This window comes from Corvus kubaryi, unplaced genomic scaffold (genome assembly GCF_017639235.1).
Source record: "Corvus kubaryi isolate FWS band 111438036 unplaced genomic scaffold, C.kubaryi_AGA036_p1.0 37361, whole genome shotgun sequence".
Lineage (NCBI taxonomy): Eukaryota > Metazoa > Chordata > Aves > Passeriformes > Corvidae > Corvus > Corvus kubaryi.
In genome coordinates, this window is record NW_024581118.1 from 3,476,186 (window position 1) to 3,492,390 (window position 16,205).

General features: G+C 54.0%; 1 protein-coding gene across 1 annotated transcript; it reads right to left on the minus strand.

The window, feature by feature from the left end:
- Positions 1-1,178: 1,178 nt before the first annotated feature.
- KIAA0040 (KIAA0040 ortholog) lies at positions 1,179-10,489 on the minus strand. The gene is made up of 2 exons (XM_042033773.1): positions 10,236-10,489; positions 1,179-4,591 (listed from the first exon to the last, which is right to left on the minus strand). Exons 1-2 carry the CDS (start codon positions 10,472-10,474, stop codon positions 4,147-4,149), a joined length of 684 nt encoding a protein of 227 aa, XP_041889707.1. The 5' UTR covers positions 10,475-10,489; the 3' UTR covers positions 1,179-4,146.
- Positions 10,490-16,205: the final 5,716 nt, after the last annotated feature.

The window sequence follows — 16,205 nt, forward strand, 5'->3', positions numbered from 1 at the left end:
AAACCTCTGCCTTGCTCTGAGATCACTGAAAAGTTTATATTCGGATTTGCTACACACCCAGGGGCAGAACTTGAATCCCAGAAGGACCCTCACTGCTGAGGCATTACTGTGTTGGTGAGGACTGTCCTGTGGCTGGGTCCTACCAGCCAGGACCCATCTGTTGTGATATATCTGCTGTGTCTGGGAGCCCAGGGAAATGTTGCTGTACTTACCCAGGAGGAGGGAGAGGATGCCTCTTCCCAAAGAGACTGTGTTTCTGTATGGTGGGATTTGGAGAGAAGACTGAGGTGTCTTACTGCACTGGACACTTGCTTGGAAAGCAGTGCTGTTACTTTTGGTCACTGCTCTATGCTTTGTTGGCTGAATAAATAGTGGAATGGTCAGTGAAGATCCAATTCTTCCGTCATAGAGGGATTTAATGGGCATTTTTGCTTCCCTTCAATCTTTAGACTGCTCCAGGATGCTGAACTTCATCTCTGCATACTTCTAACTTAGGACCCTGAAACTATCCTTTCCCCTTGCAGCCCAGGCTACTCAAGAACACCTTGCCCTGAATCCAGTGTCTGACACCTGGAGAGAAGCAAGGTGTGCGCTGCTCCTTTCTTCTCCAGAAAGTGGGCTTCTGCCATTTCTAGCTGCTCATTGCTGCAGTCCTGTACACCTCTTTCACCAGTCTCTTCTGGAGCCTCAGCTCTGTGGGCAAGGGACAGCTTGGTGCCCCATCAGGCTGAGAAGCAGGTTTTTATTTTTTGCCCTCACGAAGGCAGAGCCTCCTGGTGTAGGATTTGGAAAGGCTCTGCCCGGCAAGCTGCAGACACCAACAAATACTTGTCTGATCAAAAGCAACTGGAGTTAACTACTCCATGCTGCTGATCTAAGAAGAAACAAACCTACAGCCCACCTCCCACAGCACAAACACATCTTTTCTTCTTCCAACTACTTCTTGCCCTTGGGTAGAGGAGCTTGGCTGTGCTCATTAACAAAGCAAGCCCATTAACTTGATTAAGTTAAGCTGTTTCTTTAAGAAAACATCTCTAAGCTGCACAGCTGGCTGCCGGCAGAGACTATACAGCCTCCGCCTGCTGAGCTCTCCCCTCTCTTATCTAGGGCCAGGTCACAGGTACAAGAAAGATTTCCCCAGGAAAATAAACACATGACTGAGAGATTGAGACACAGTGTTTGTTTGCAGTTTAAGAGTAATTTATTTCTGGTTTAAAAAAAATTGCACAAAATTTGTTTTGTTGTCGTTCCCTGTTGCATGGACTTGTTCAGGAAAATTGAAGGCTGATACTGAAACGCAGTCGTGGGAGGCAGGGCTGAGGTGTCTGGAGAGCAGGCACCATGCAGTGGAGTTTCTGTACTGTGCATCTCTGTTCCCTTGGTAACACGGGTGCTGCAGGGTTGCTGCTGCCCAGCTGGTGGGCAACAGCTTCTAGTTCACCTCAGGCTGTTGCTGCTCTTTTGCTTTTTCCTCCAGAAGCAGCCAATTCAGTGCATGGTTTGGCTCAAACAGCAGACACCAACCCCCATGCCCTAGGGAGTGTGGAGGCTCGGACCATCCACTGGTTGGATGGATCAGGGCAAGGTTGTATCCTGGTCCCTCCCTGCGCAACCCAGGGGTGGTTTGAATGATGATTTTGGGGAGCTCTTGAAATTCAGACCTAGCTGTGAACTCCCCAAAGCCTGGATCTGGAGATGTGTGTGATACAATGCTCACATTTTCCTGGCAGTTCTCTGGTTCTTGTAGGAATTGGTTGCTGTCACCTGCAGAGTTGCTTGCTGTGCTTTCTGGAGAAAAGCCTTCCTGCAAGAAGCCCTCCAGAGCCTGGCACCTCCAGGTAGGCTGTACTCTGATGGTGCTCGCTGCCTCCGTGCCCCTGCTTGTTTGGCTGAGCCTCTGGCCACCCATCGTGTTTCCCTTTATTCTTTTTTTTTTTTTTTATTCCTCCAGGCAGCACCACCCTGCCTCCAGGGCTGCTCATGCCTCTAGATCACAGCAGCAGCACCTGCATGGGCTGCTTTGGCCACCCGGTGAGTGTGGAGGCAGAAGGGCTGAGAAAAGGACTTGGATGGGGGAAGGAAGAAGGAATAATGCAAGTGCAGTGCTAGTTCTCCAGGATCCTGGCTAGACTGGGAGCTTGGGACAGAGATCAGAGCTATTTCTGCATTTCCCTAGCATGACATGTGGCAAATCCTAATTTTTACACCATTATATGTTGCTTCCTGTTTTGGAGAAGGGAGTCACTAATTTCAGTGGTGACGAAGCAAACTGGAAAATAAGGCACATATGGGGTCAATTTAAAGGGCTGTGTGAGGAGGAGCCCGGCCTCAGGGCTGTTCCCAGCACAGCCACACGCAGCCAAACCCCGTGACACGATGTGACCATCACAGCCCTGCCTGCATCACACAGAACAGGCTGTGCTGGGACCGGGTGGCACAAGCAGCTGCCTCCAGCCCGTGGCTTTGTCCTCCAAGCCAGGGGAAGGTGGCATCACCCTTGCCCGGGCTGGAAGCGGCTGTGCCCGGCAGCTCCGTCCAGGCTTGCCCATGTGGGGTTGGCTGCTTGTTCCCCAGATGCCTGGCTCTGGCTGGCAGCTCTGGCTGGCAGCTCTGGTCTGCTGCAGCAGCTTATGGAAGAAAACGGAAGGAAGACATCCAGTGTACAGACAGGGCAAAAACCAGATGTGATGAGGTTTCTCATCACACATGTGCATCCCTCAATGGAAAAAGAGATGGGGAGACAGAGCCTGCTGGGGCAGAGAGTGGGGAGCAGAGGAGACTCCCAGCTCAAGGGATATAGGGTGGGAACACATGCCAGGGCAGGGCAGTGGGGAAAGAGAGCAGGGATGAGAGCTGTGTGGTCCTGTTAGCTGCTGTGCCCAGCTGAGCTCTTTCCAAGTACCATGAGGATGGATAGGGGTGCATAGTTCGGCTGTATGATGTATCCCTGTGTAAGGGATGACTGTGGACATGGAATTTACTTTGCTTCTACAGCATATTCAAAATCCCAGAGCTGGTCAGCCTGACAGCCATACAGAAACCTTCAGTGCAGCACACAGAGCTGGCATCAGCTGGGGCAGCACGAGCTCAAGGGTCTGTGTGTGTCTCACACATGGCACAAGGGCTGCAGGGAGAGGTGATGGCTGAGCGTGCCAGGAAACCATGTCTGCTGCTTCAATACCGCTTCAGTGTGCCTGGCCCCTCTCCAGAGGGGCCTTTGGTCCTGCTCTTCTTCAGTAGTCATTCAATAAATAACTCTAATGCCCGCAGCAAAGCTTTTACACAGCCTCAGGTTGTGTTTCTGCTCTTGCAGTAGCATGGTGGGCTCTTCAAAGGCAAGTTTGTATAAAACAGTCTTTCAAGGAAGGGGTTTTCTTAAGTGCTGGTGCAAAAGGGCTGGTTTGGCAGCCTCCTCTCTCCTTCCTGCCTCTAGCCTAGGTGGCAAGGCATCCTTCTGCTGTGCTGCCTTAGGATGGCGTCTGAGGTCACTAAGGTTGGGCTGAGGGCATCTAGCTTGCAAGTGACTTTGGTTTGGTGGCCTGGGAGATGGCACATCTTTGAGCTGTGGGGTAACTGTGCTTTCTTTGTGTCTCCCAAGCGAGTTGGGTTTGGACGGAGCCTAGACAACAAAGCTGTGCCATCTCCACGGCAGGGCAAGCAAGCGAGGCGTGTCTGTGCCTGCTTCACTCGCAGCTGTCTGTGTTGGGCAGGAGGAGTGTGCAGGTGGCTTGGTCTCTGGGTGAACCTTGTCCTGTGCACCCTTGTCTGGGTCACAGCGCGTGTGCTTGCACAGGAGTGCAGAGGGAGAGCCTGTGTGCCAGCCCGGTGTGTGCGCTGTGCTCGTGGCAGGAGGTACGGAGGACCCGCTGGCAGGTCACCCCTGTGTGCTCACCTGTCCTTTGCAGGGCTCTCTGCCCCGGGACACGCTGGCATGGTGCGGGAGAAGAGGCTTGCACAACCTGTGCCCTGCACAACCTGTGCCCGACTGCCTTGTTTTCTGTTGGCCCTTCAAACACGCTGGGCTCAGCCTCTGTCAAAAGTCACCATAAAGTGGCAGCAGCTTTGGTATCTCCTGGCCCCTCCTGGTGCACAGGTGAAAGGAGTGATGGCATCTCAGAGGAGAGGACCTGAACGCCCTCTTGTCTGCTAGATGGGCAAGGAGGGTCTCTTGTCCAGCAAGAGCAGCTTGGGCTGAGCCGAGATCCACAGGTCCTCTTCATCCTGCTTCTTCTTCTTCTTTTTCTTCTTGTTCCTCTCAGCATGCAACTGCCCGTTGCTGCTGGGGCCACCTTTCCTCGTGCTTTCTCTCCTCTGTCTGCAGAAGCAGCAGTGGCAGCAGATGAAAACGAAGGCGATGAGGACAACAAAGGGCAGGCCCAGCAGCACGGCCAGGCAGACGGTGTTGAAGATGCCTTCCTCATGCTTGGTACGGATGAGCTCCAAGATGGAATTAAAGAAAGAGCTGATCTTCTGCTGCATGTCGGCTCCTGAGCAGACTGCCTGTGCTGTTCCCTCTGCTTCAAAGGTACCTTGAGATATGCTCAGCTCCTGTGAGTAGCTATTGGGCTCCACAAGAGTCCTTGGATGGTGCCTGCAGAGACAAGAAACCACATGGATCAGGTGCCTGCTCCCTCAGCAGTTTTCTCCATGGAGCTGCCAGAACAGCTCAACCCTCAGCAGGGTGAGATGTCTCCTGCCTTGGAGGGGCCTGGAGCCATAGGGGATGGACTGTGCTGCCTGCTATGTCCCTTTGGGTGTATTTAACTGAGAAACAGCCTCCTGTCTCCTGGGGTTTGTTCTTGATGGTGGGGATGGCTGAGGAGGGCTTTGGGCATCCCTACTTGCCTTGGAATTTAGCTAAGCACAAATCCTACCCCTTTGGATTTACACATCAGCTCTGGCTGAGCAGTCACAGCATGGAGCTCTCATTAGCCCTTTGTAGGGCTTGTTTCTTAGCAGAGGAAATACTGTCTGCAGCAGAAGCTTTCCTGTCTAGGAAGGGACTTGCCTGATCTAGGCCAGTGACCATTGTGGAGAACAGGAGTGCCATAGGAGCCAGGACTCCACATGGCGCAGGTCTCTCCTTATTCCCAGTCCTGGGATGGGGTGTCTTTGGACAGACTTTCTCATGGTCCATGGTCTGGGATGGGCAGCACAGAGGCAGGGTCTGTTCTTGCTGCCCCGGCACCCCGGGCACTGCCAGCAGGTTTGGTGTGGGGCTGTGGCTAAGCCACCTGTATTTTGGATGGGGACTATGGTCAGCGGGACTCACAGGCAGGGCTCAGCTGGCAGACCCCAGCGAGCAGCCCTGCACCCACAGCTGCTTCCCTGTACCCAGGGCTGGCCACAGAGGCGGCGGCAGAGGAGGGTAAGGGTTGGCTGGGGTGGAGGAGCTGCTGCTGCTGTGCCTCACCTGGGAATTGCTCCAAGGGTTTGGGTAGGGCTGAGAAGCATTTCTGTGGCTTGACGTAAGGCTTTCCTCTTCCCTCGGGGAGGGAGAGGTGCTGCTGAGTGCCAGGGCTCTCAGGGAAGCCCTCCTGCAGGAGCAGGGAGCTGCTGCCTCTGCTCACACCTTTCTTCCTCTCCTGTGGCCGGGCAAAGCATCTGAGTAGAGCAGGGGCCTTTGTGCTGTGAGACTGCAGTTCTGTTTCAACACAGGGGTCACTGGATTAGAGGCTGTACAGATGAGGAGCTGGCAGGGGCAGGAGCAGGCTCCAGCACACTATTTGACCCTTGCTCAGCATTTTACGTCAGTATCTTTGCCAGCCTTTGGGATTCAAGCCCTGCAGCCTCTTGAGGGAATGCTTAAATCCCCATGTGCCCAAGAGGGGAAACTGAGGCACAGTAAAAGGAAAACTAACACTTTCATGTAACAAAAACTTGAGAGGTACAGCCTGAACACCAAAGGTGTCCTAGAGGGGTTGCTCCATTTGTCCCCTGTGATACCAACTCCTTCCCTTTCCTTCTGGCAGCTCTCACAGAGCTCAGGGACCTTGAGGGAGGGACAGGAAGGGGACCCTGGCTGGTTTTGGCTGAATCCTTCTTGCCTACAGCAGTGCCCTCCCTTGCTTTGCATCTCATTTATTCCTTGTGTGGCACTTGCTAAGGGATGCTCTCTTGTACGGAGTGTTTTAGGATCCTCCAGCTAGCACCACTGTGCTTCCTTCTGCCTCGCTGTGCCATTACAACCCACTCCTAACGGAAGACAAGCCACCAGCCTCGCCCAAAAAAGCGGCCACCAGTCCCACCCAGCTCTAACCACAGCTCTGGTGATGCTGCTGAGGCGGGAACTCCTGGGCAGCCCCCAAAAAGGAAGCTCCCAAGGGAAAAACTGCCTTCCAAAATGCTGTTCTGGGACCTACAAAGCTGTACAGGGGCTTGTTTCACTGGCTGCTGGCTTTCAGACCTGACTGTCAGGACCTCAAGAGCTGAATGCCTCAGCACAGATGCCAAGCTCTCGATTTGGGATTCCGCAAGTGCTCAGATTCTGTTAAAAATAAGGGGTTTATCTGTGCCCCTCAGAAACAGACTGACCACTGTGGATTTATTGTTTCAATTTGCACGAGTGCGCAGCTGAGCTGGCCCAAATTAGCTGGTGGTTTCTCTTTTGAACATGGATTTCTCTGGGTGCCTTTCTAAAAAATTCTCATTTGAGATTTACCAAATGAAATGCAGTGCCCTGGGAGGTGGTTTTAGCTTTGGCTGAGAGAAGTTTATTATTATTGCTGGATTTTTGTCCAGTCTGCTGCATCAAAGCTGGCTGCTCCTCACATTCCCTCATTCCACTACTCAACAGAGGACAGAAATATCAGCAACATCCCCACCTGAGAAATCGCAGGCTACCACTCAGAGACTCAAATCCCATACACCCTCTTCCTACCCCCTGCCTGGAGCCAGCTGGGAGCATCCCAGATCTGCTTTTCCTCAGAGAGGAGATAAGTGAGAGCCACTTCTTAAAGCCTGCTCCCTGTCCTGACCCTCATCTTCACCTAGGTCTTCTTTTTGGGGCAGCTGTAGTAAAGGTTAAGCTGCAACATAAAAAAACAGAGCAGCTTTTCCTCAGCCTGAATCACCCATGTGATGCAGGTTTGCCATTTATCCATAAATATCCTGACAGCTCATTATCCAGGCAGGAATACAGGATGCCTTTGATACACTTGACTCCAAAAAAGAAGTGAAAACCCGAAACAACCCCCGAACAACAACTGCCTTAATTTCAGACAAAACAGGATGTAGAGTTTTATTCCTGCACTGAACTGCTGTATATTTACTGCCTCTAAACTTCTGGGTAGTGAAGGAGGGCTGGAACTTCCTTTTAAACTTGTAATTAATTGTTTGCAGAGGAAAACAGAACAGGGAGGGGAAAAAAACAAAAAAAAGCAAAGTCCTTTGAAATGTTTCCACTTTAAACTGGAGCTGAATGCACTGCAGAGGCCCTGGCTGATTGCTACTGGGAAGTGCCCAGCTGGGGACATATGGCCACATGGGCAAGCCAGATGTGTATCCCTTGGAAGGGGAAGGTGGAGGTACCTGCTCCTACCCTGACCAAGCAGCACCCAAACCCCAGGGCCATCTTCCAGCATGGCCACGCAGCTGGTTTTCAAATGCCTTTTCTTTCTAGTGTGTGCATTGCTTTTTGTTTTGTAGATGAAAAGATGTCTGTGTGCTAAATAATGGGGTTCTTCAGTTTCCTATTAAAAAAATGGGAGAGGAGGGGAAAGTAGAAAAACTGATGTCTTTGGACATCATCCAAGGGCAGAGGGGTTACCCAAGGCCACCCACTGCCAGCTGAAAACCTGAGTGTGCCATGAGGAGCTGCATTCAGGAAAATCCATGCTGCTGCTCAGTTTGGTGTGCCATCTCCCCTTAGAGAAGGGACCAACACGGAGAGCTGCTCCCATGCTGTGGTCCAGGATGGGTGTGAACCGCTCGCCCACAGCACGTGGAGCTGCCATTGGGACACCAGCTGGTTTTTGGGTCAAGATATCGGACCAAAAAACAGGGCCAGGGAGGTACTGAGAGACAGGGCTGTGTCTCAGGGAGGGCTGTGGAGCACCCTCCTAAATAAGCTCTTTGTTTTTGGGTGGCCAGTGCTGGCAGAGCCAGGGGAACGCTGACATGGAAACTTGCCTGGGAACTCCTGTGGCCAGGGATGGATGGCTCCAGCTGATGGCAGCTCTGCACAGCGGGGCTTTATGCCACTTGTGTAAGTTTTAATCAACATTGGGCGTCCAGCATGAAGTTCTTTAATCCACACTGGCCTCGAAAGAGCCGGTTTGCAAGGGTGGGGAGCATCTGCCACTCCTGTGGAGTTATGGAAGGCCGTGGGTGGAAAACAAGGTCCTTTTGAGGGACGCCTTGCAATGGCACCGCAAACCGTTGGCATGCAGGGCTTGCCTGGCTGAGCTGGAGGGGTAAAGGCTGCCAGCCTGTGTGTGGGGAAACCAAAACAGAGGGGGTTGCCTTGGCAATGCTGGCTTGTCCACATCCTGTGTGCTGCAGAGCAACTGCAGGGACTGCGGATGGAGGTAGAGTTTGCAGAAAAGCTGCAGTTTACTGGAAACTGCTCTGCTGTGTCACCATGGCAGAGGGGAGAGACCTAGAGGTCATTTTGCTAGTGAAGTTCTTTAGGCCCAACCCTCAGCAGGCTCTTATGTCTTCATGAAATTCCCTCCAACCTAACAAAGCTCAACCTGCTCCTCTCAGCTGAGATGCTGCCTGACTCAGGCAGGAGTGGGGCTGCTCTAAGGTGCTCCCTGCATCTACGGTGAGAGCAGCAGCAGCTCTGGGGGCAGCTGAGCTGTGGGGTGTGCCCCAAGTATTTCTGGATTATTTCAACACTCCTGTGCTCTGTGGCCAGCTGCAACTCAGGACTTGTGGAGGTGACATGAAATCAACTGACCTACAGCCACCCCCATTTCCTTAACGCAGATGAGACCACACTTCATGTAGTTGATGCTAAGGAGTGCAAAGCAGGAATCACATTATTAAACAACCACTTCCTTCTGTTACTGGCTTTATGTCAGCTTTATATCCACTTTCCATTGCAGTGACAGCTATGGGTCAGGCAGGAGAGGCTAATTTTTGTTACAGCCTGTGAGCTCCCTGATCCACCCAGCAGAGACACAGCTATGCTGTCACACGAGTGGCACCTATTTTCCCTGCTTGCACCTGCAGACTTAGGGGAAAACTGGATGAAACCTGACACCGAGGGTGAGCAGTTTCCTTAGCAGGGATTGCACGTTGCTGTTTCGGAAATGGTGACTAAGAAGAGTTTTGCCGCCGGTCTCCCAGAAGGTCTCGCAGCAGGCTACAGAGACCTTCCTCAAACGTAAAGGACAAACACCAAAAGCCACCACCCCGCAAACACGAGCAGCTGAAGCTTCATCTCACTCCCACCACCATCAAACCTTCCTGCCAGAAGCCACGCGTAAATGCGTTCATTCCCTGAAGGGAGCGATCTGGAAAACTACTGATATGGATGTTGGATAACAGGGTTAAAGTGAAACTATTTTGCAAGCTGCTGCCTGGAGCCCACTCGTCATCACCGTCTGCACACGCGCGGCTGCCGTCGGCCCCGGGATCACGGAGACTCTGCCCCAAGGATCAGTTTTGAGTTTAGGCGAGCGCCGCTGTCATCCCTGAGCGCACTGGGAGCTCCTCGCAGCCATCCTGGGCTCCCTCAGCCTGCGGTGCGGGCAGTGCTGCCTCTCCGGGCGGGCAGCAGCCCCCACTCGTGGCCCTCCCTGGCGTCGATCACGCGTGGCTTTGGTTACAAGAGGCTCAGGGGGCTGCCAGAGAAGCTGTGGATGCCCCATCCCTCGAAGCGTTCAGCGTCAGGTTGGACGGCGCTCGGAACAACCTGATCTAGTGGAAGGTGTCCCTGCCATGGCTGGAACGAGGCGCTCTTTAAAGTCCCTTCCAATCAGACCGTGCTGGGATTCTGCGGTGCTCGAAATGTGTGGGTGCAGCTCGGGTGCCCCGAACCCCCGGTGCCAGGCGCACTGCCCCAGACACACGGCCCCGGAGAGCTGCTTGCTCCTCATCGCTCTTTCCCCAGCGCACCGTCCTCACCCCCTCCCCCCCGGGCTGCGCGAAGCAGATGATGTGGCCTTAAAAAAAAAAAAAAGGCGAGAAAAGCCCTGGGTTTGAGTAACACAGCACCCAGGATAACGCCTATGGAAGCCCAGCCCCGCGATCCCCCTCCGGGGTACTCCCCCGGGCCCCCGACCTACCTCTGCGCCGCGGCCCCGTCCCGGCAGCTGCTCCGGCGGAGGGGAAATGGGACGCCCCGTCCCGTCCCGTCCCTCGGTGTCCCGCCCGCCTCCGCCCCCGGCCGGCCCCGCCGCCCGCCCGCCCCACCTGGGGCTCCCCCCGCACCCTCCGACGGAGCCCCGGACTGCGGGGGGCACACGCTGTGCGGCGCGGGCCAGGCTGCGGAATTTGGGCTGGGAGAGAGGCGGGGACGGGACATAACCCAGCCCCGAACTTGCTGTGGGGAAGAGGGAGGGAACCGAGTGTTTCGCTCGCCGGGCTTTGGTGCAGCCCAGGTTTTCCCAGAAGCGTTTTTGGGAGACAGCAGGGTGGTGATGCCGCTGCTGTGGTGGGGAGGGCAGGGTAGAGCTCCAGCTTCACAAGAGCAGTGCCAGGAGTACCGCCCTGAACCCCCTCACCACTGCCACCCTGCTCCCTCTCACCTCCACCCAGCACCCCATCACCACCACCCTGAGTGTGGTCACCCCGGCGCCGCCCTGACGCCACCCTCTGTCCCTGGAAAGGGGACACTGCAGCCAAGCAGGAGGTGATGGAGTGTCCCCAGGGAAGGGGGCACCCCAGGACCTACCCCTGGTCCACGCAGCATCCAGGGTGCTGTATGGATGCTATACAGCCATGGATAATGATGGCTGTTTCAACCTGGGAAGACGCTCCTGGCTGTGCAGGGCTTAGTGGTGGCCTCGGCATCGCTGGCTTAAGGGTTGGACTCCATGATCTCAGAGGGTTTTTTCAACTTAAATGATTCTGGGATTCAATATTTTCAAGCTGTGATCCCAGTTCCACTGGGATTGCCACCCCCACCCTTCACTTGCTACTTTCTCTCCGGTGGATTTCTTTTTTAACACCATGTCAGGATATCCAGGAATTGCTGAATTCCAGCTGCTTTCCAGTCCAGGGCAGTGTTGCGATGCTGACAGCTGGGCAAGCTGCGACTAGAAAAATGTTCTGCTGGAATTTTTCTGGTTGGACTGAGTCCTTGTGGATTGCAAAATCCCCACATTTGCCCTCCTTGCCCTCCTTCATGCTCCAGAGACAGTGGCTTGGCTTTACTGCTTCAGCCTTGGTGCTGACTTGTCGAGCTGGGGTAGCCAGGGCTATCTGACCCTTCAAGGCTCCTGGGAAACAGCCTCATGTTCCCAGTGCTGTGACTTGGCAGCACCAGGAGCAATGCAGTGCTGGGAATAGGAGGAAAGAGGGATAGAGAGGAGGGTGGAGGGATGTAGGCAAGTTGGCTGCCAGCTTCTGCTGCCCTCCTGCTGCTTTCACCCTAGTGCTGCGGTCGGAGGGGTGAGACACCCTCAGAAACACACACTGTAGGCTACAGCTTGTGCTAAGTGCCTCCTCATAGCCTTGGGGAAGGTGTTACTCTCCTGTGGGAAACACCAATTTTTCCCTAAAGATTTGCTGCTTAACGCCAGGAACTTTTCTCTTGGTTTTATGCTGCAGGATGAGGATCCCTGGGCTTTGCTTCTTGTGGCTCACTGCATCCCAGTTTCTCATATCCCAGTTCACCCTATCCTGACTCATTCCATCCCATCTCTCCATGACCCAGCTCACCCCATCCTATTTCTCCCTTGTCCCCTGACCCTATCCCAGCCCCCTGCTTCCCAGCTTACCCCATTCCAGCTCTCCCCCCTCACTGAGCTGCAGCCATTCCCTGTTTTGTCAGGACAAATCCCCCTAGGAAAATGTCATTCCCAGGGTACACAGAAGCCACCTGGGTGCTGACAGTCTCCCTGACCACTGTACAGCACCAGACACCACAGTGCCACCTTTGAACTCCCTCTAATAGGATTGCCTAAAAATATTTGTTATCAGAGCTCTCCAAGGGTGAGCATGTCTGGAAGCGTTAGGCGTCAGGGTGCCTGTCCCTGGGCTTGGGAAAGTGAAAGCCCAGCCTGTCCCTGGCACCTGGGAGGTTTGCTTCATTCCCTGGGCAAACAGCCTCACTGGGGCTCCACACTTTTGTGTTGCTGATTTAATTTGGCAGAGGCCTTGACAAGGGAGGAGCTGCTGGCCTTGGACCTTCCCCAGATTTTCAGGGGCCCCCTTGAACACGGTGCCTTGGCAGCCTCTTGGCTTCAGGCAGGAGCACTGTGATGATGTGGCAGAGGTGGTGGGCACTGATAAAGCTGATGTCTTGGAATGCTGCTACCTGTGAAGGAGAGTCTTGATGCCGTCGAGGGTGGTGATGCCATTAAACTGAGCTGGGAAGCATCAGATAGACTTCAAGAAGCTTAGAATTAATGCAAGAATGCACAGATATAATCAGTCAGTCCACTATTCTCTCTCCCCAGCATCCTCTTCCTCACAGCTGACCTGTAAAGGTCCCTTCCAACTCAGACTGTTCCATGATTCCATCGTGGTCCATAGGAGATGCTTTGAATGAATCCAAACAGCTCGCGATGCTTGACCCTGTGGATGTCTCCTGCAGCAAGGTGTGCCAAGGCTCCATGAAAAAAAGGTACATTTGCAGGAATTTTGAACCTGCCACCTCCTAGTTCTGTCTGGCATGCAGCATATCTGGGATCTAAGGAATTGTGCTTTGTTTCTGGGAAGCTTTAATGGGCGAGAGGAAGCCGTGACTCAGCCGCTGATGAATCACTGCAGCTCCAGATTGTCTCCCTGCTTGCTGGTGCCCCTCAAGCACAGGAACTGAGTGAGCCAATGCCAGCCAAGCTCCTGTCACCTCATGGGATGTCAGTCTGAGCCCAGGCCCAGGACCAGCTGGAAATCAAATCCCACCTCGAGCTCCTGTTTTCCATCCACCTTTCCCAAAATCCTTATTTCCATGCGAAGCCTTTCCCATGCCGAAAAGTGCCCCGATAACTTCCATTTCCTCCTAAGTCCCCCTCAACCCTTAATTTGATTTTGAAAACACTACTCATTTTACACTGAAGATAGAAAGACCCTCCTGCTTCTCCCTTGTTTCATTGGATTCAGCCAATTTTGCTACCAGTTTGCCCTGTTGCACAGCTGTGAGCTTCACTCCTTGATAACACCCAGCTGATACCCAGGGTCGGTTTATTTGGGGTTTTCTGGGCACGGTGGGATGGGAGGAGTGGTAGAGTGATTGCAGACATGATCACACCTTTCTTCCCCAGCTGCTTCCTCTGCTCTCTGGTGGTGATTTCTATTTGCAGACGCTAGTCTGGCTTAAAGTAAGCAATGGAAAACTCGGCTCCCAGAGAAACATTCCTCTCATTTTTCCCCCATGCTTGTGCCTTTTCCCCTCCCTCTCCCCCTCCCACAAAAAAAAAGCCTGCAGTTTAAACACCAAAAATAACGCATGCCCTGGTCGTGGACTGGATAAAAATAGCAGCTCTTGGTATTTAGCAGCAGCAATGGGTTTTCTGGCTTTGGAGGAAAATGAGGAGCAGGGATGGGATGGGATGGGATGGGATAGGATAGTGATAGTGATAGTGACAGTGACTCTTGATGCACGAGTGGAGGACAAACACAAAGCTGGTGTTTTGGGGGAAGCTGCTTCATCCCCTCCTCTCCCTCATTTGGTACCAGCTGGGCTCTGTCCCCTCCGGGAAGGGGGGAGCTCTGAGGGTAGGTTGGGCTCAGGTGTCCCAGTCCCACCTGGGTCCCACCTCGGGCTGTTTTGGCACTGCCCTTAAGTCTTGGGGCTAAGTCCCATGTAGACAGTGATGGGGGCAAATGCTGCTCTTAGGGAAGATGCCCCAAAGCTGGTGGGTTTTTGGGGGTGCCTCTTGCCCACCCATCACTTGGGAGGCTTTGCAGCTGGGCTTGCCAAGGTGGGTCAGGATTTGCAGGATCATCCCTCCCTGGTGCTTAGACGAGAAGAATGCTGGGGTAGGGCGTGAGGTGGGGTCCTTGGATGCCTCCTCAAATACTGCTTGATGTGAGACCGCGTGTGTTGAGAAAGCTGCGGTATGAGGGACCTCTGGGCAGGTGAGGAGGAGGAGGGTGGTATGTGTCTGCTCAGGGCACATTTCAGTGTTTGGGTTGTTTAGAGCTGATTGTTTTGTGTGTGTGAGCCTTCAGGAACTCCTTCCTGAGGAAATCCTACAGGCAGCCCTGGTGGCAGGCAAGGGGGAGAGGGAGACACACCGGGAGGTGGGGAAAGAGCCAGGGCTGGGCGCGTCCCGGCAGCATGACGTGGTGCCTTCCCTTCTAGGAGCACTCAGGGATCAGGGATATGTGAAAGCCAGGGAGGGAAAACCTGCTGGTGAATGGGGGTGCTCCTTCCCCCAGCATGGAAATGGGGTCAGTGGCAGCATGCAAGGGCTGGATTTGTGGAAGGTGTGAACCAGAGGCAGAGGAGCAAGTGACACTTGGGCACGGTCTGGTGCCTCCCAAGGACCAGCATATGCCCCCAGTTGTAGGAAGCGGTGGCTTGTGCCTCCTGCAGCCACCCGCAGGGGTTTCCCGTGCCGGATGGGTGTCGGATCTGATCTGCCAAGGTGGATTTTTAGGTGAAAAACCGGTTGTGCCGGCCATCCCCTCTGTCACAGTGCTTCCTCTGGCTCAGCCCCACGATTCCGAGGAGCAATCAGCAGCTATCCCTCAGTGCTGCCTTCCCCCAGAGCCCAGCTGAGGTGGGCAGGGAGAGCCAATCCTGCTTTTTAATGCTATGCAGATGTCAAATTAGTAGTACTATTTAGATTATTTTTATTATTTGTTTCCCTCCATAAGCCAGTCCCATGGGGGAAGCTGCTCCCGGAGATCTGTGGTGAGCTGATGTCCCTTGGCTCAGGATCACATGAGGATTTTGGCTGGTGGTATTGGAGGTGCTGGAATGTTCTGTGCTGCCCTTGGGGCTTAGCTCCTGCCTGGGGGAGGGTGGGACTATCTGACCTTTGTTCTTCACAGTTCAAAGTCTTCCTGCTCCTCATCTTGTTTGCTACCAGGGGTCCGTGGGGAGAATGCAGCTGGGTGTCAGGGCTTGGGCAGGGCAGCTTGTCGGGAGCTCACCCACCCCTCAGGAGGGAACCGAGAGAGAAATGCAAATTGTGGTGGGTGAAAGAGGGGAAAAACAACCATGACCTGTCTCCTTGGGGTGCTTTGCCTCTTTCTGCCCCTCTGCAAGGGAGAGCAGGTTGCCGTATTTTGAGGGGCAGAGGCAGCCTTAAGTTGTGACTGGGGAACCAATACAAGGGGTGAACAGGCAGATACCATCTGGTTTTTGGCCTGACTCGAGTGCAGCAAGGGGACATTGGACCAGGAGCAGGGACAGACCCTGTCCCCAGGAGTGAGGGAACAGTGCTGCCCCGATGCTCCTCCAGCCCCATCCCCTCTGCTGCTCCTCTCCCGAGTGCCTGTTTCCAGCGCCTTCTGAAATTCTTAGAGGGAGGATTTCCTACCTCATCCCACTCCTTCTCTCGCTTTTAGGGAGGGTTTTTCTCATAACCATTTGCAGAGTTGCTTCCTTAATTCCCTCTTTTGTTGTGACATCGACGAGTGCAGGGGACAGCACGGGGACAAAGGCCTGTTGTGGTGAACAGAGGCGGTTTGTGTTCCCACCACATCCTGGTGTGCTCTGCTCTGCTGCTCAGCAGCCACGCCAGCCCCGGTCCCTGTGGAGGAGCAGTGCCGGGGAGATACCCTGGGTGGGAGCAAGAGGATTAGCCATGCTGCTGGGAGAAGCCTGCTACAGGACTGCTGCACACTTTGATGTTCCTACTGACAGCAGAGAGCAGTCCAAAACTATTGGGAAGAGAGAGAAGTGCTGCTGTAAGGACAAGGGAGGGATGGGTTCACACTGACAAGGGCAAGGTTAGATGGGATATTGGAAGAAATTCTCCCCTGTGAGCATGGTGAGGCCCTGGCACAGGGTGCCCAGAGAAGCTGTGGCTGCCCCATACCTGGAAGTGTCCAAGGCCAGGTTGGACAGGGCTTGGAGCAACCTGAGATAGTGGAAGCTGTCCTTGCCCATGGCAGGAGGGTTGGAACTAGATGAT

What these genes read in the sequence shown, in the direction of transcription:
- KIAA0040 (XM_042033773.1), bottom strand. Translation starts at nt 10,474, where the DNA reads ATGTCCCGTCCCCGCCTCTCTCCCAGCCCAAATTCCGCAGCCTGGCCC. An exon ending in GACGGGGCCGCGGCGCAGAG is followed by an intron (nt 4,592 to 10,235) that starts GTAGGTCGGGGG and finishes TTGTCTCTGCAG; the next exon opens with GCACCATCCAAGGACTCTTG.